This window comes from Danio rerio, chromosome 4 (assembly GCF_049306965.1).
Source record: "Danio rerio strain Tuebingen ecotype United States chromosome 4, GRCz12tu, whole genome shotgun sequence".
Lineage (NCBI taxonomy): Eukaryota > Metazoa > Chordata > Actinopteri > Cypriniformes > Danionidae > Danio > Danio rerio.
In genome coordinates this window covers 1,925,115-1,944,881 of record NC_133179.1, presented here as the reverse complement: position 1 = coordinate 1,944,881, position 19,767 = coordinate 1,925,115, and the positions used below count along the sequence as shown (strand labels likewise).

Genomic DNA, 19,767 nt, shown 5'->3' with positions numbered 1-19,767 from the left:
TAATAACAAAAATTCAACGAGAACTGCAAGCAAGCGGGTTGTTGCTAGAAGGGATACAGCTGCGGCCGGAAGTTAACGATAATAATTTCTACTATTTATTAAATTAACCGTTAAATTGTATTTTATTAACGTCTACCCCTACCCAAAACCTAAACTCAACCCTCAGAGTAATGTAAAAATATGACTTATTGTTGTACAACGTCATAATCATGATGCTTTATTGACGCGTGTCCTCAGTTGTATCCTATCTAACGCTATTTAGTCCAGCAGAGGGGGCTCAAAGATTACACAATACCCAAAAGCGCGTAATAAATCAATTATTATCCATATAACCGATACTTTATTGTTGATTTTAGTCCGTTTTATTGGATTTAGTCAATTCTAGTTTCATCTGCAATTAAAAAAGTTCATTTTACAGGCCATAGAGGGGATTTATAAATGTGACGTCTTATTTTGAAAATATTATATGTGACCTTGTATGACCTTCAGGTCTGGACAATAATATTTGAAACAATAATTCATTTTCCTTTGCCTTAGTCCCTTTATTCATTAGGGGTCGCCACAGGGGAATGAACCGCCAACTATTTCAGCATATGTTTTACATAGCTGATGTCCTTGCAGCTGCATCCCAGTACTGGGAAACACCCGTACATTCATATTCACACACATACACTACTGCCAATTTGCTTTATTCAATTCATAGCGCATGCGTTTGGACTGTGGGGGAAACCGGAGCACCCAGAGAAAAGTCACACCAACAAGACGCAGCACGATGGCTCAGACGGCACTGTCACCTCACAGCAAGGTGGTCTCTGGTTCGAGTCCCTGCGGGGTCAGTTGGCACAGTCCAAACACACGCACTATAGGGGAATTAGATAAACTAAATTAGCCGTAGTGTTTGAGATTGTACAGATGTTTCCCAGCACTGGGTTGCAGCTGGAAGAGCATCCGCTGAGTTAAAAACATATCCTATAATAGATGGTGGTTCCTTCCGCTGTGGTGACCCCTAATAAATAAGACACTAAGCCAAAGAAAAATGAATAAATAAACTGAAGTCAAAGTATTTCCATTAAAGTAACTCGATGACAGATTTATGAAGTTAATTTTAAAAGATCACACGTGACCTTGTATGACCTTCAGGCCTGAATGATAATATTTGAAGCACAGTGTTCCCATTAAGTAACTCGCTGACTCATAGCTGGGTTATCTTGAACCTTTAATAGACATTAATTACATGATATACATAGTGTTTCATTGAAACAAGAGCGTATCATTCGCAGGAATGGCCTCTTGTACATGAGGAGCTTCGACCCCTCGCAGGTTTGAGTACAGCATTTTAGTAGTAATGTAAAAGTGTGTGTTCATGTGTGTGTGTGTGTGTGTGTGTGTGTAGAGGGTCGATCGAAACCCAGAAGCACACACTGAGGGACATGTAAAGTCATATTTTAAACATGTTGAGCAAAATTGAGAAGGAATAAAAAGCCCAAAACAACAGCATATATACACTTCACCATTCTGTGGTCTATACACATATATACAATATATATTCATATATAAATATAGTAAAATAGATTAAATTACACTGATGTTCTTCCATAAATAACGGCTGGAGAGTAACAGGTTGCTGACACGTGAGGTTGAGCTGTTGGAAGCACACAGTGAGGTGTGTGTGTGTGTGTGTGTGGTCATTCATCACACTCATAACGGCTGATTAGTGTAGACACACACTCCTCATCTGTCTATCTGTCTGTCTCTCAATAATGGAGTATCTTCAAGCTGCCGATGGCAAACACTGAAATGGTAAATTAATCACTCTTCAACAGCGATGTTTGGCATCTGATTCTGCGCTTAAAACATAAAACCAGCAGAACGAATGACCATTGAACAGAGATGCTTTAAAGTTAACGCAAACCTAAACTCATTTTGCTTCCGTTTCCCCGTTCACCAAGGTAAAGCAGTCATAAAAAGCACAGCAAAAATAAAAACACGGTGTCTTAAAGGGGCAGTTCACACAAAAATCAAATTCTGTCACCATTTGATCACCATTACGAGCTTCTTTCTGCTGCTGAACACAAAAGAAGATATTTTGAAGAATGCTCACTTTCAGTAGTGTTACTTGTTACAACTATGCGAGTCAATGGTTTCCAACATTCTTCAAAGTATCTTCTTTTTTGTTCAACAGAAGAAAGAAATTCTGGAAACATTTGAGGGTGAATAAATAGTGCGTTCATTATATCTATGGGTGAACTCTCCCTTTAAATCTTTTATTTTGACCATATTGTCGTAACCTTCGTATTATTAATGTTAAAGATTTGAGAAAGGATGCATCTTCTACATCAGTCTTAAACAATGATTAAATCATTTTAACGACTGATAACCGTGATTTAGTTATTTCAGGTCAACGTGAAACAACATTAGCAGCTCATTCGACTTTAATAATGTGATGGATATTAAATTTCCATCATCATCATTCACTACCGTTATCGCTACCTTCATTGTATTAATGTTAAGCAACATTAAAGGAAGGGAATAATCCCTACAGTAGACTAAAGGGCCGTTCACAGCAAGTATGATCACTATAAATACAACAATAAGGATAAGTCTAAATGTAAACCAGCAGCAGAGTTCAGATCACAGCTATAACTATAAAGATGTGGAGAAATGAATTACTTTCAGACTGATTTTGTCCAGCTAATACATGATTAAACCCTGACAGCCGGTCAGAATCCATTAAATAATAAGGATTTACGCAATTTAAAGCAACAGCAGACATTGTGGAGAAGCTCTGCCTGATGTTAAACCTTCTTTAAAATGTTATTTAAGATGATGACTATAATGGGTGACACGGTGGCGCAGTAGGTAATGCTGTCGCCTCACACCGTGAAAGCCGCTGGTTCGATCTCCAGCTGGGTTAGTTGGCATTTCCGTGTGGAGTTTGCATGTTCTCCCCGCGTTCGCGTGGGATTCCTCCGGGTGCTCCGGTTTCCCCCACAAGTCCAATGACATGTGGTACAGGTGACCTGGGTAAGCTAAATTGTCTGTAGTGTATGAGTGTGAATGGATGTTTCCCAGTGATGGGTTGCTGCTGCAAGTGTAAATACTTGCTGGATAAGTTGGCGGTTCATTCAACTGTGGCGACCCCGGATTAATAAAGGGACTAAGCAGAAAAGAAAATGAATGAATAATGACTATAATATAATTGATTATTCCATGGGGAGTAATGACACATATGTACATTGAAGTCAGGCTAGCAAAAAAAGCTAAAGCATAAAAATGAAAGTACCTCAGGTATTCAGTGCTAGCTTTGGCGTGTTTGTAAATGCTGGAGGCAATAATGAAATACACTTACTAAAATGGCTAAATTCACTGTTTATATTATGTTACATAAATTACACAAGCTGGATTCACTGGTCAGATTCACTAGAAATGCAGCACACCGAGGACATCTGCTGGATAAAAGGGGGTATTGCAAAAGAAAAGACTAAAACTAAATGTTCTTGCTTGCTGGCGATGACATAAATAGTAGTAATATTTGTACAGTTATCATCATTACTATGTGAACAGCCCTTTAAATAACAGTTATTAAAGTATTAATGAACATCATTTTGATGTGTCGTATCGTCTCAGATAACACGTGATGAAGAACCGCTCCAGATTAGATAAGAAAAGTGAGTTTTAATCTCACATCGACTTTAAAGCAGCCATCACTGTGGTGAAATTCAGCCGTTCCGCCTGTCTGAAATCAACAACTACTGCTGATTATTTGTTCATTAGTAGATCTACACGACAGGTAAAGGTGACTCAAGTAGTAGTACAGTATAAATGGCATCGTAACCAATGCAATTTAAAGCACAGGCAAAATGTGCGAAATGACAGTTCTGTTTTTCACATTTGCTGAATAAAGACTAAGTGCTTATCCACATATAAAAACACCAATATTGTTTTTGGCAAGGGTACAAACGGATCGCTCCGCTCGCTCAGTACGCTTTTGGTTTGTGAGAAAACGAAACGCTAAACCTGAAACCGGTTGAAGGATGCACACGCTCCCGTACCAGCTGTACCAGACGAACAACGTAAAAAAGAAAAGCAAATCAACAACAAAACAAATACGCGTGGATCACCATCTGTGTGGCCTAACGGGATACTGTACAGAGTTCAGAACATTCTCTCAGAATGGGATGTTTGTCTTTGCTCTGCGCTGATAATAGAGCAGCTTCTTCTAGATCTCAGTAGCAGCGCAAGCGGCTTGGCTCCGCCCACCTGCCTGTCAATCACAGTCAGGACACGCCCACTAATGGCCACCAGTGTGTTCTTCTGAAGATAACGCATTGTGGATCCAGTCCATGATGATTAAGGCCATGCTGCCGGTCATCACCAGGAAGCCCATAATGAGAAACAATGTGGCCTGATGAGGAGGAGAAGAGTGATGAGAGACTCTATCAAACCACTTCAGAATCCTTTAAATACATGCAGATGGATTTAAATGTCTTACCCCGATTTTCTGGACTGATTTCATAGACTCTTTCTTCACTAGTTTGATGTAGAAAGCTGAAGGCAGGATGAAAATCAGCATAGCAGCAGCAGACGCACCTGAAGACAGACAGGAAAAAAAATATATATTTACATATGATAAAAATAATAATACAATAAAATAAAAAAGACCTACTTTTATAGGATATATTTTAGGCAACCTGATAATAAAATACATTTAAATATATATATAAAATAAATATAATTTTATAACATATATTTTATATAATATTATGTAAAAAATAATCCAATAAAAACTATAATTATAAGATATTTGATAATTTTATAAGACATATAAATATCCTATAAAATATCTTGTAAAATGATTAATAGTTAATTTATAGAAAATAAAATTCATATAATCCAAAGAAAAAATACAAATATTATAAAATATATATAATTTATATATATTTTATTTACGCAATGTAATAAAAATAATAATAATAAAAATACACATAGTTTTACAAGGTTTAAGTTATTTATAGATAGATAGATAGATGGATAGATGGATAGATGGATAGATGGATAGATAGATAGATAGATAGATAGATAGATAGATGGATAGATGGATAGATAGATAAGATGGATAGATGGATAGATGGATAGGTGATAGATAGATAGATAGATAGATAGATAGATAGATAGATAGATAGATGGATAGATGGATAGATGGATAGATAGATAGATAGATAGATAGATAGATAGATAGATAGATAGATAGATAGATAGATAGATAGATAGATAGATAGATAGATAAGATGGATAGATAGATGGATAGATGGATACGTGGATAGGTGATAGATAGATAGATGGATGGATAGATGGATAGATGGATGGACGGACGGATAGGTGATAGAGAGCTGCACCCACCGATGAAGCCGAAGATGTCTCTGATGGTGGGAACGAAGATGACGAGGATATTGACGCAGACCAGCAGAGCGACGGTAATGCAGATGTGCCGCGGCCAGCTGAACTCCTTACTGGCGCCCAGCAGATGGTTGACAGAGGTGCGGATCTGCAACATTCAGCAAACATCCAGTCAACACTCCCGCAAACCTTTTATGCATGCTCTAATGCAGTGTTTCCTAACCCTGTTCCTGAAAGCTTAGAATTGAATTGAACATTGGAAGGGACTCCACAAGCTGAGGTTAATGGGTCAGATAAGGGAGACGTGCATGTATTTTTTCCAGAATAAACCACTGTTATACAATGACTTGTCTAATTACCCTAACTTTACCATAATTACTCTAGTTAAGCCTTTAAATGTCGCTGAATACTAGTGTCTTGAAGAATGTCTAGTCTAATATTATGTGCTGTCATTATGGCAAAGATAAAAGAAATCAGCTATATTAAAAGAGTTGTTAAAACTATTGTGTTTAGAAATGTGTTGAAAATAATCTTCTAATAATTCAGACTTCTGACAATTGTAAATAAAAAATATTCTCACCGGGAAGAGAACCACAGGCACAGTCAATGTAACGGCGGTCAGGACGGCCAAACGAACGATCAGAAGCACCACATCGAAATTGTAGACCTTTGAGTATGTGTGCAGGAGCTCGGGTTCAACAGCCTCTGTGGAGAAGAATAAGCAATAAACACATCAGTTACTTCATCCACTTCACACTACACACACTAGCCATCACATATCAGCTATTTCATCAATATACTTACTATATCAATCATGCTTATTTTTCAATGTTTTAATAAGAATACATTAGTACTAAAATGTGATATATTTAGTTGATATTTTTAGTTTAGTTTTTAACTATTTTTTATTTACATTTTTTATTATATATTATTAAAATATAATTTAAATATACAGTAAATATATATATATATATATATATATATATATATATATATATATATATATATATATATATATATAAATATATATAAACTATCATGTTTATTTACTATTTCTGAACATTATTAAAAATGTAATCATTTTTAAGTTATATTTATTATATATCTCTATATGTTCTAAATTACAAATTAAAAGCTTTTTTATCAATATATTTACTATATCAATTATGTTTATATTTAAATGTTTTAATACATTTTTACTTTATTTAGTTGATATGTTTTATTTGTTTTTTTTGTTATTTATATTTTTTATACTTTTTTTATTTTTGAATCACAATATGTTATAAAATACAAATTCAAATAAAAAATTATAATAAGAAATATTGAATATGTTCTATCTATAATATTGAACATGCTAAAATATATTTTATATTTCTTTAGAGCTATTTTAGCTTTTTTATCAATATATTTACTAAATCAACTGTTTATATTTAATTTTTTTATATAGTTGCACTAAAATGTAATATAGTTAGCTGATATTTTCAGTTTAATTAGATATTTAGCTATTTTTAGTAAACTTTAGTTAGCTATTTGTTCATTTTTTGTTAATTAATAGTTAATGTTCTAATACACTAAAATAAAAAATAATTAAGTATTAAGATGTTTTATATTTTTATTTATTATATCTTGAATAATGAACATGTTGACATATTTTATATTTATTTAATTTTATATTTTATTTAATATTAAGTAACAAGTCAAGTTTTTATTTTAAAATTGGAAACAAAATGATAATGAGTTTAAAGTTTAAATATATTTTTATTGAATATTTTATACTTACATTAAACATTATATTGAAATATATTTTATATTCACTTGATTTTATATTATACATTATAGTCAAGTTTTTAAATTAATATATTTAATTTAATAAAACAAAATGAGAATGAGATATCTATTTTAATATTAAATAATATATATTTATATTGAACATGTTGAATTTTTTTTCATTTTATATTATATAACATAAGTCAAGTTTTTATATCAATATTTTAAAAAAATGAGAAAGAGAAAAGTTGAAATATTTAATATTGAATATTTTATGTTTAAATTGAATATGTTGAAATATATTTAATATTTATTTATTTTATATTTATTTAATATTACATAACATAAGTCAAATTTTTATATTAATATTTAACAACGAGAATTTTTTAGTACATTTAATATTAAACATTATATAGTTATATTAATTGTTGAAATAGATTTTTATATTTGTAATGTAACATTATATTATAAAAAATGTCAAGTTTTAATAATAATATTTAAAACAAACTGACAATAAGTTTAAATAGATTTTATATTTATTTCATTTAATATTCTAAAATATAAAATGTGATTTTGATGTTTTTGATATTTTAAACAAACTGCTATTGAGAAATGTTGAAATATGTTATATAGAATATATTGAAATATATTTTGCATTATATAATATGTCATGTTTTTAAATATTTACATTGAAAGCAGTCTCTCTCTGAAGAAACAATAATGTTTTGTTTAGTTTTATTTTAGTTGCACTGATCCAAACAAATAAACAGAAAAACCTTTTATTACTTTTAATAAAACTATGTCTAACACATCAAACAACAGATCCCACAAGAATGTTTATTTTCCCTGGTCTGAGAAATCCCTCTGTTGCATAACCTTTCCCATCTATCAGGACAGAGTAAAAACATCAAATGTGATGTTCTGTTCCTGCTGCGGCAAACAGCTGAACGCCCCTTATTTATTCCCAAAACTTGCGAAACAGATCAGACTGAAAGCTGGCTTTGGTCCGGCTCAATCCGCAGGCCTTTAACACACACACCTCCATTAAAGCAAACAGTGCGGCTCTGAAACTGGCATCAGACAGAGGTTTCGTAACGCGCTCTGATGTGGACATGTGTCTGCGTTTCGCTCACCATTGAAGGTCAGGTATCCAAACAGCGCAGCCAGCAGATACATAATAAACATTCCCAGAAACGACACATTAGCAACGTTCTGCATCTTCCTCCTGGAGCGACTGCAGAGAGAAGAGAAAGATACAGTTACTTTCAGAGGTTGATGCATTTCATCCGGATCAATTTTACAATTTAACTTTTATATAAAAACAGGATTTTAAATTTTTTAAAAAAAATAAATAAACAAAATAAATACATATAAATGAATACCAATTAAATAAATAACAATTATAAGATTGAATACAAAACAACTAATGCAAACGGGGAATACATTTTTTTTATTATTGTTGTTGTAAAATTAAAAATAAAAAGATTGCACATTTTTTGTAATAATGTTATTTATTTATAATTTTACAACAACAATTGCGGCAATTATAGTAACTTTTACTTTATTTTTGTATTAATAGTTAAGTTGTTATTATTCAAAATGTCACATTTCACTCTAATACATACCTGTGCACCAATTTTATTTTCATATTCATTTTATTGATAAATTATTTGCCCTTCTGAGAAGCTTTTTTTTTTTTTTTTTTTTTTTACAGTTTTCTCAAATTATATTTAATACAGCATAGATATTTTCCAAGTATTTCCTATGATATTTTTTCCTCTTATAAAGCTTAATAAAAGCAGTTTTTAAACATGTTAAAGTCGATATTGGAAATTATTTATTTTGGTTCAGACCACTATTATCCAATGACTTAGTTAATCTAATGAACCTAGTTAAGCCTTTAAATGTCAATTTAAGCTATTACTAGTGTCTCGCTAAATATCTAGTAAAATATTCTGTGTTGTTATCATGACAACAAAATAAATTAGAAAAGAAAACTTGTTGAACAACACATGGGAAATATTTTGTAACAGTAATAATCTGTCACACTGTACCTTTAACTGTCTCTTCAAACACATTCCAATTACATTTAAATTTCAAAAAAGAATTCTGCATCCTGTTTGGAATCGCAGTTCTAAATTCAAAAATGTAATATCTTGCAAAATGACGATTCAAATATTATGCACTGCCATCATGATGAAGACCAAAAGAAAATAACTTTCATTAAAACTATTATATTTTAAAAATGATCATTTGAAAAAGGATGCAAACTTAAAATAATTTAGTCTTCAACCACATGAAAAGCATCTATTCATCATCTGCGGGTAAAAAAAGCTGTACTCACTCTTTGAGCTCCTCATACATGGGCAGAATGGCCGGATGGCACACAAAGGCAAAAGTCAGGATGGGCACAGCATACACAGTCTACAGAGTCACACAGATCAGCACATTAGTCTCAGTCAAACACAAGCATGGAAACACAGTATGGACCCTTCCACAAGACGTGTTTAACAGTCATCAGCATCTTAAATCATTGAAAGTTTTTAATATGTAGATATTTTTCAAATGCATGAACATTTCTATGTATTTATGTATATTTAAGATCATCTCTGTGTCAAATTACCAAGAATGAATGACCGCTTATGCGAGGTGTTTCTAATGCAGCATCTATGGGGCCAAGACAGTAAATCTGACAATATTTTTTCTTCTAACTGCCATTATCAGTCTCACACTATTGTTTCCTTTTTCTGAAAGTCTTGATAACACCATCATTTTCTTTAATTATTTCAGCAAATATTCGCATTCACATTCACTGTGATCTAAGTATATCAACTATGAGGATCTCTGCTCATGTGAAAAGTCTCCATGATCTCCAGTGCTGTACCTGTGAGTTGAAGATGAAGTATTTGGGTTTGCAGCACTCTTCATCGGTGCTGTTGTTGGTCTGCGGCGGCTGAGAGACGTTCACTGTGATGTTAATGAAGTTTTCAGGCAGCGGACAGGGGATCTGGAACTTCTTGTAGATCACCTGCAGAACAAAAGGAGGAGGAACAGCTCATTAGACTCACAACAGCAGCTCTCGCTTTCATTTGCACATCTTTTACTATGGTAAACCACCGCATTATTCGGGGAGTATCTCAACACTCACCACAATAAGGAAGAACACCATGCACAACAAGGAGAATCCACTGGTGTAGCCCAGATAACCTGAAGCAGAAGACAAAAACCATGAGGATCAACTCAACACACACACATACACACATACACAAATATATAGATATATACTTATGATTATTATTAGTAGTAGTATATTTATATACATGTTTAAAATTACATAATAAAAAAGCATTATTATATCATTATTAACATAAACTATGCCATATCAAACTGATGATTTATTTATAAATAATGTTATAAAATGCGTGTGTGTGTGTGTGTTACACATATAAACTGTATTAATCGACATTATATACAATTAATACTATAATAAAAGTGATATATAATTAATACAATATTATATTAGACACATTAATTATCTATGCTTTTAATTTATTATTATATACTTTTTCCCTTTTTTATCAATAATTAAGAAATATGGTATTAATAATTTAGTTGTAATTATTTAAACTAACATTTCAACAAGGGCTGGGCTGATAAATGATACTATATTGAATCGCGATAAAATTTATGTCAATAACAATGATAAGCTCTGGATATTTTATATTGATCAAAGAGCCAATCACACAGCAGAAATGTGCAACAATATTGCCCTACTTTAAGGACAGTCTGGGAGGGGCTTTTATTTTAACCTCCTCCTCCCAAAAATATGTTCCACCATGTAATAGACCGTCTAATTTTTTGGCTTCAGCCCTTCTTGGGGTACTCTTTTAAATCTGGAAGCATTAACAACCTAATTAAAAATATATTGTTATCATTCAATATGGAAAATAATTATTGAGATCGCATATTTGCCATATCGCTCAGCCCTACTTTAAACCACGAAAATAATTTTACTACAATTTTATTTTTACAATAATTGTGTGTGTGTGTGTGTATGTGTGTGTGTGTATATATATATATATATATATATATATGTATATGTATATATATATATATATATATATATATATATATATATATATATATATATATATATACACATGTGTGTATATATATATATATATATATATATATATATATATATATATAAATAAATAAAATATAAATATATTATTTATATATATATATATATATATATATATATATATATATATATATATATATATATATATATATATATATACACACACACACCAAATTTTAATTATATAACAAAATATTAAAATTATCAATAACAAAAATTTTATTTATATACATATCTCTTACGTCTTAAAATATTAATTTTATAGTAATTTGATCTATTATAAAATCATAATACAAATATATCTATAAAATAAATAAACAAAAAAAATAAAAAAATAAACAAACGAATAAATAAATAAATGCGTTTGACATTTTTATGATGAAGAGAAAAGGATTAACATCCAACATGCAATATGTAATTTTGTATTTTTTCTGGGGTAACATTCAAACACTCACCCAGGTTTTTGAGCAGCGAGAGAGGCAGGATGATGCTCATAGTGACGATCAATACCAGGTAATCTCCGTTAGTGTACCACGCACTGCAAAACACACACAAACACAAATATTAGCACACTTAGGAAATGACACGCAGCTGTTCAGCAACATCCTGTTTCGCAAAATAATCCGTGAGCATGTGAGGTTTATGGGGCCGTGTATCTTGTGGCTTTGTGCGCAGGGGCCTTTGGGCTCCATGTAGGGGTCTGAATGTTTGATGTCAGTGTTTGTTGTATTAGGTCACTGTCACAAAAGCTCTCAGACCCCCCGACCGGACAGCTGTACAATGAACAGCGCTCACACTGTTCGTACACAGAGCTGGAAAACATTCCAGGACAACAACAACTACAACAACACTGGCCTTTCTGTTCAGCCCTCACATCATCCATGAGATAAACACACACATCTGCACTGCAGTAAATCAGCCTGACAGGGACATATGCTGATATTCAATAGCTCAATATATGCTGATAACAATATTGATATCATGGGGAGTCCAAAATATAGGGAATGATGCTGTATTTGCAGTGTTCATCAGAACTACATGCTTAAAGACTTAGAATTTTGGTCATTTAGCACATGCTTGTTCAAAGTGACTAATAATTGAATGTTTTCATGTTAATCTGGAATATGAAGTTGAAAAAACATTGAAAATTCTGCCTATTTATTGGGCTATTGTTAGTTAACTGTATAGCGAGTTTCCCTTTGTTAACATCAGTTGATTTAACTTAAGTCAATGTAATGTGTATCGGTGTAATCACAGCGGAAGTTCATTTCTTGGCTAATTACTAATAACGCTTTAAATCTATAGTCCTAATCATTTTATTAAACGGAATTAATAACTAATAAATTCAGTAGTTTTTTAAATTAACTATAACATACATCTATAATATTGCCATTTGTCACAGTTGATTTTAATGCATTAACTAACATCACGATTGAGACTTTATTGTAAAGTGTTTCCTATAGTACTTTATAACTAATTTAATTAGCAATTCAATTTGTTCAAAAGCCTTTATCTACTCTGAACATGTATGTGCAGTAAGGCAATACACTTGGTATTTCGGGTCATTATACTTTTATAGGTTATTATGCATCTTAGGTCAATATCATAGTAATACCGTATAAAAGCTTTAGCTTTTAATCACAACAAGAACAGATAATACTCTCATAATCTTAGTCTGAGGTGAAATCTGGGCAGCACTGTAGCCTCACAGCAAGAAGGTTGCTGGTTCAAGTCCCGGCTGGGAAAGTTTGTATGTTCTACCCTTGTTGGCGTGGTTTCCTCTGGGTCGGTTTCCCCCACAGTCCAAACACCATGCACTATAGGTGAATTGAATAAACTAAACTGTACATAGTGTATAAGTGTGTGTGAATGAGTGTGTATGGGTGTTTCCCAATACTGGGTTGTGGCTGGAAGGGCATCCGCTGCATAAAACATATGCTGGAATAGTTGGCGATTCATCCCGCTGTGGCAACTCCTTATAAATAAAGGACTAAGCTGAAGGAAAATGAATAAATGAGGTGAAATCTTACTTGTCATTGGAGTCTAAGAAGGCCCTGATGACGATGGGCAGCTCATACTTCACGATGTAGAGGTAACTCGCCATAGCTGTGATGCAAAAAAACACTTTAGCATCTTAGCAATTAGCAATTTATCATCTTATAGCATCTTCTAGCAAAGCAAACACCATGTAAGTGCATGTGCAGAGTGCAGGCCGTACCTCCAAAGTTCTGCATAGTGATAGAGCAGGACGCTGCCAGCTTGCCAGGAATCCCGAACGCTTTGTACCCCAGCTGTTCGTACACCAGAGACCCTGGACGGAAGGGTCAGAGTATTAAAACATGTGCTTATCACTGTTAAAAATAGAAAGAGCCATGCACACAGAAGCCCACCTCCTTCATTGGCCGTTTTGAGCAGCAGATGGACTGAGTACAGCGAGAAAATGGCCACAGCCACCAGCAGGATCCTACACAAAACACACACAAAAATAGATGAATTATTAAAATCGCTCTCAAAGCTCTCTTGAGGGTTGAAATGTTCTGTTTGTGCACATGAAGAAGCATTTTATCTCAAGCATATTGAACACGAATAGACAATTTGAACTGCAGTATAAAACCCAGCAAACATTTATGTCAGCATGTAAGGTTATGTTACACTGTAAAACCCAATAAGTTAAGTTAACTTAAACTGTTTGAGGAGTTTCTAAGCAAAACTGTAAACTATATGACTATGCATAGAGTCATATACATATAGATTATTTGTGTTGATAATTTGTGTCGTGAAACTGTTAGAGTATTAGCAACGTAAACATTTTAGGTTCAGCTATCAAATCGCTGCGAGTTCAAGAATTAAGTCATGAATTAAGTTCAAACAACAATATAGCTACTTAAATGTTTTGGCATTGCTTTTACCATTATAGTAATCACAAAAAAATAATTAAATCATTTATAACTCATTCATTCATATTAATTTATTTGTTTTGAGTTCTGCTTGATATAATCAATTTATGAAATACGAAAACTCTTTTTCGTTGAGTCAAAGTAACCTCGAAGAAATTATAAGCTAAGCTAACTTATTTCATTAAGGGATTTTAACTGCTAGGTTTTACAGTGTACTAAAATAACGTTTCTGTGATATTCTTGTAATAATAATGTAGTCAATGTTAATAAAACAATGCATATGTAATGTTATTAAAACATTTTTAAAAACGTCTTGAGAACATTATAATAACATTAGACTAAAGCACTTTTGAATAATGCAATTATAACAAAAAAGAAACATCAAAACATTGTCTAAAAATAATAAGGTAATGTTTTTAGTACTGGGAAACTGCTCTGGTTGATTGGATTTCCAGTGTTCTAATCTTCTACAGGCTTTTTTTGCCATTTTTATGGTGAGTAACAAGCTTAAATACCAAAATATAATAATTAAAAACACTATTTCCAATTTAATTTATATAAAAACTATAAAATATTTCAAACGTTGAGTCACTTAAATTGATTCAGAAGTGTTTGTTCGGTCATATTAACGGCTAATCGTTTTTTCCTGTTAAATTAAAATACTATTATTTGCGTATTTTTAATTTGCTATTTCTTTGTAACTCCTTGTAAAATTTACTGATCATTTTCTGCCCCATCTCTTCTATCATAAGGTCATTTAAACCATCAGAGTTTGTTTAATTAGAGAAGCACAGCAGTGTATCTTCAGTTTATATTAGGAGTGTGAAATGAAGAACTACACTGAAAATGTCACTTACACCTACACACTCATTTTGTAGCATATGCATTAATACACTAATGTTGACTTTAATTGCAGACGTAATGACCTCAACTCCAGTATTAAGTCACATCATGAACATAAACACACATGTCCTTATAAAAGAGAAATGTGTGAGTGTGGCGTAGTTTCACACACTCATTCATTCCACTGTCTGGAGGTCGCTTGATCCCGTTATAACCTACGCGACCTTCAGTAGATTTCCATTCCACATGCCTGGAGCTAAACGTCACATCACTGCTCAACCCCTGAGCTTTTCCTCAAGAACCAGAATTTAATCAGCCGTGCCCATTTATTTGATGCATCTTGTGTTTTTATAATCTAATTCTGGCTTTATCTGGATTATATTATTAGATACTGAAAATCTCAAGGTGAGCAACAATTCAGTCTTTGATAGAGTCTTGGAAATTTGGCATCAATACAAACTCAATTTAGAAAGGCAGCATGGATATCTGCAATGTTTTATAATGTGATATAAACACAATTTCATCAGATCAATGTTGCATTGATTTCAATGATTTTATAGGGGAGTGGATCTGAATTAAATATAATAAACACATTGCAAGCATAGATGAATATAATAGAGCAAAGATGCAAGTGAAATAAACAGTGCTTTATGGTGTTCTGGATAGTCTAACAGCATTCAGACGCAGAAATGTAATAAATTAATGTAAAACAACACAGTATAGTCTTCATTGTGTGCATAATAATAATAATTATTCTTTATTAAAGCTATATGTTGTATCTGGTTATAATTTCTTGTGTTTGAATGATCTGAACATGCCTTAAAACATATGCAAATGAGAAAATATACACAACTTTTAAATATAGTTGTTACAATTGCAATTATATTACTGCTAAACTCTGCAGTGACTCCACAAATGGCATGTTTTCTGAGCTGTAGAGCTGCTATAATCCATATTCTACCATGTGATTATTGCACATAGCAATTGCCAATGCTGAAATGACATATTGTGCAACTCTAACACACACACACACACACACACACACACACACACACACACACACACACACACACACACACACACACACACACACACACACACACACACACACACACACACAGCTTTGTATGTAAACACTGAAAATCAGCAAATTTCCAAGCCTCTCCTGCATCAGAGCTGAACTGACTGACTCTGACCACCTGCAGCAGATTTACACTAAAATCTGGGACAAAATGCTGGAACAATTAATGCTACTAATTATCCTAATCTGTGCTGTAAATCGGGAACATTTATGCTTTATAGATTAGTACATTCTAAACTCAATGCTCTCTAGAGCCAAACAAGAAAGCAGGTCTTGTATATTGTGCATTTTTAACCTTAGTTAAAGTAGTATAGATTAGGGCTGCAGGATGCTGGGAAAATATGCGATATTAGTGTTGAGTATTGCGATATTGATATTTCTTACCTTATAAAATTGCTATTTTTATTAACTCCTTTAAAATAAGTTATTTCTGTAATATTATTAAAATTAATAGGTACTTTTTCCAATCTAATTAATTGCAATTCAGACCAAAAAAACTGGTGCAAACATTTAGTCTGAATAAATACAACCAATGCATTAAATTACACCATCAAGAAGATCTCTTAATGAACTGTTTCCATATATATTGTGATTCACATGGAGTTTTCTGTTTGTTTACGGTGGTGAACTGCATTATGGAATGTTGATCTCTGCTTTGTTGACTTCTGATGTTGAAAATTAAACTCTACAGTTTAACAAAGTGACCTTTATTGACATTTTAGTTGTTTGAAATAATAATATAGAGATAAATAAGTCTGTAAAATAACAGTAAATGCACTGGCAGGTTTTTACAAGGTGTTTGAAACAAAATATATCCCTTTAAACTATTGAAATGTTCATAAACGTCACTTTTTCTAACTTTTAAAGGTTTAAGCGTTGTTGAAAGAAAGATCAAGGTCTCATAATGCAATTCAAAAGCAGAAATAAATGGGGAAACATAAAAACATAGATCACAAAATATAGAAAACTGCTCATTGACATTGCATATAATATAAATACCAGCAATATATTGTTCAGCTCCTGTATGGATGACATAAAAAACATCCCAAGCACAGAATCCCATCAGTACTCACACAAACATGGCGATGCCGGTGTTGGCCATAGCATAAGACAGTCCTAGGATTCCACTTCCCATGATGGCATTGCCCAAATTAAACACTGACATCCCGAATGACGCAGATCCAGGGCTCTATAAAAGCAAGATTTACGTGTCATTTGCACACATGACACCACAGAATCTGATTCAGCCTCTCAAACTAATGAAGCACTTACATATTCAGCCTCATATTTCTTCTTCCCCAAGTGATGATCTGACAGGAAGTTCTGACTTTCTGCTTCCACATCACTATACTGAATCCTGTAATCACATCAGTGGATTAGATGAAGGTTGAGATTTGTATAAAGGTCACTTAAGAAGGAAAATAAAGCAGGTTTTACCCATTGAGAGGGACTTTTGAGGCATGGTCCTGGTAGTTTGTGTATTCATTGCTGTTTGTACTGCTGCTGTCCATGTCTGGAGCGATGTTAAAGCGACTCATCTGTGCCGGGGCTTTGTTCATTCTGCAATATAAAAGCACAACGCATGAGGATTTGGGTTCAGCTTGGACACTTGTGGGAACACACCTTCGCATTATTACCCATTATGCAATTACTTTGACTGAGATCACCAGCAGTTTTCTCTTGACTCAGTTATTGGCTCCATAACACTTATGTCTGATGATTAATTATAGTATTATATAATATTTCCACACTAGACAAAACATAAGATGAAAATAAATGTGCATTTTACTCACAGGTATTAATTGTACCTTAAGACTATTTATATATTGCATTTTTAAGCAATGGAAAACATTTAACATGTGATGTTTTATTTATTCATACTATTTGGTTTATTATATCCTGCTTGGATGTAGTGTTTAAACATGTTTACCAATGGAAGAAAGCCTGTTTGTCATTTGAAGGTTTAATAAAGAAAGAACAATAATTTATTTGGCGTGTCCCTAGACATTTCTCTCAATGCGCGCCCCCAAAATGCGCGTCCCCGAAACCCTCCTCGGAGCCGCGCCTCAGACTGCAGCCGGGCATCAGGTCATGTGACCAGCGCTCAGAACGAGTGGAAAATTACAAACCGGCACCGACAACAGATCCGCACGCGCTGCATCCGCCGCATCGTCATCAACTATTAATACCGGCATCTCATCAGTCTATATTTATATTTTAGACACAATATACTTAAACACCACCAATAAGGTATTCAGTTATGGTCGGAATATCTATTTAACGGATAACAACCATTATTGATGACACTATTAACTGATGTAACAAGCCTTCCAGCGTTTTACTATTTCCCACTAAACCCATTGCATAATTAAGGCTGTATAATAATGATAATATTCACAGAATTAGGAAAACTGACATGCTCGCTCGCTCGCTCTTATGTGTGTGTGTGTGTGTTGAGCAGACGCCCACGCATTTATCAACAATCACAATGCAAATCAATAGACACCATGAGGTGAAATCTATTAAATCATATAATATATGACATTTTTAACACATATTAATTTTTAAGATGATTAAAACCGCGCACAATTAGGGTGTTTAGTGAATGAATGAAGGCTATTAAACGGATGTGTGTGGAAAGATGATGAAACACCATCAGTGAGTCACGCCGAGACGAACACAGACACACACAAACCAGCCTAACATCCATAAAAACAAATAAATATAGGGCAAAACAAACATGTAGGCAGAGATAAAACAATGTGGTCAGGTTTAAAAGGGCCAAGAAGTCAATGTGGCTATGATAGCCTACATCAAGATGTTCTTACCTCAGAAATTAAAGAGAAATCCGTTTCTTCAGCTCCGGTATGAATGGAAAAAAGTGAGCAAATCCGGCAGGTTGTGAAGAATGTTCCAGAAAATCGACAGCAAATGGCTTACACTTTAAAAAAATGTACCGTTATAGATAGCAAATAAATATTCTTAATAATTAATAAAGTAAATAAAACATAAACAGAAACACTGTAATACTACACACGCCTAGTGTAACAATAAAAAGGTTAATATTAATGTCGGAGATTAACAGAGATGCTTTCTGGGCGCGTCCGGTATCACAGTCGTGTTCTGATGCGCTGAATGACGGTTTATATTCGCATTGCATCAGCCGCGCTCGTGTGGGCGGAGCCAGTTTTTTTTTTTTGGATTGTATACAAACAGTAGAGCAGCCCGCCAGCCTGACCCAGACATAAGACACAGTCTTTATTTCGAAATAAAATCAGTCAGATTAAACAATAAATAGCACAATATCTTCTTTAAATCACGAATGAATTAAAACTCATTCTTTCTCGTGAGCTAAACGCACTCAATAATGTCTAACCCATAGATATATATCTATGTGTCTAACCTGTGTCTAACACTTCCGTTTCCTCTTTGAAAACCAAAAGCAGCCAACATCTCAATACAAAGTCAATATTTATTGATCTCAAATTCAACATAAACTACTCATTGGTTTTTATTTACATGTTGAAAGCGTCCTCAAAAATAAATAGTCAGATTAAATTAAACATTAAATATCACAATAGTTTCTTTAAACCAGCACCGAGTTGAAATAAAGACTGTATCATTAGCTAAAGACACTT

At 33.2% G+C, this 19,767-nt stretch overlaps 1 protein-coding gene across 1 annotated transcript; it reads right to left on the bottom strand.

Moving 5' to 3' along the window:
* Window positions 1-1,199: 1,199 nt before the first annotated feature.
* On the bottom strand, window positions 1,200-18,983 carry slc38a2 (solute carrier family 38 member 2). Its single transcript, NM_001045104.1, has 16 exons — window positions 18,958-18,983; window positions 17,567-17,689; window positions 17,402-17,486; window positions 17,203-17,318; window positions 13,699-13,772; window positions 13,527-13,619; window positions 13,339-13,414; window positions 11,764-11,846; window positions 10,313-10,371; window positions 10,049-10,192; window positions 9,509-9,588; window positions 8,298-8,398; window positions 5,978-6,102; window positions 5,401-5,545; window positions 4,493-4,590; window positions 1,200-4,405 (listed from the first exon to the last, which is right to left on the bottom strand). Exons 2-16 carry the CDS (start codon window positions 17,686-17,688, stop codon window positions 4,292-4,294), a joined length of 1,515 nt encoding a protein of 504 aa, NP_001038569.1. The 5' UTR covers window position 17,689; window positions 18,958-18,983; the 3' UTR covers window positions 1,200-4,291.
* Window positions 18,984-19,767: the final 784 nt, after the last annotated feature.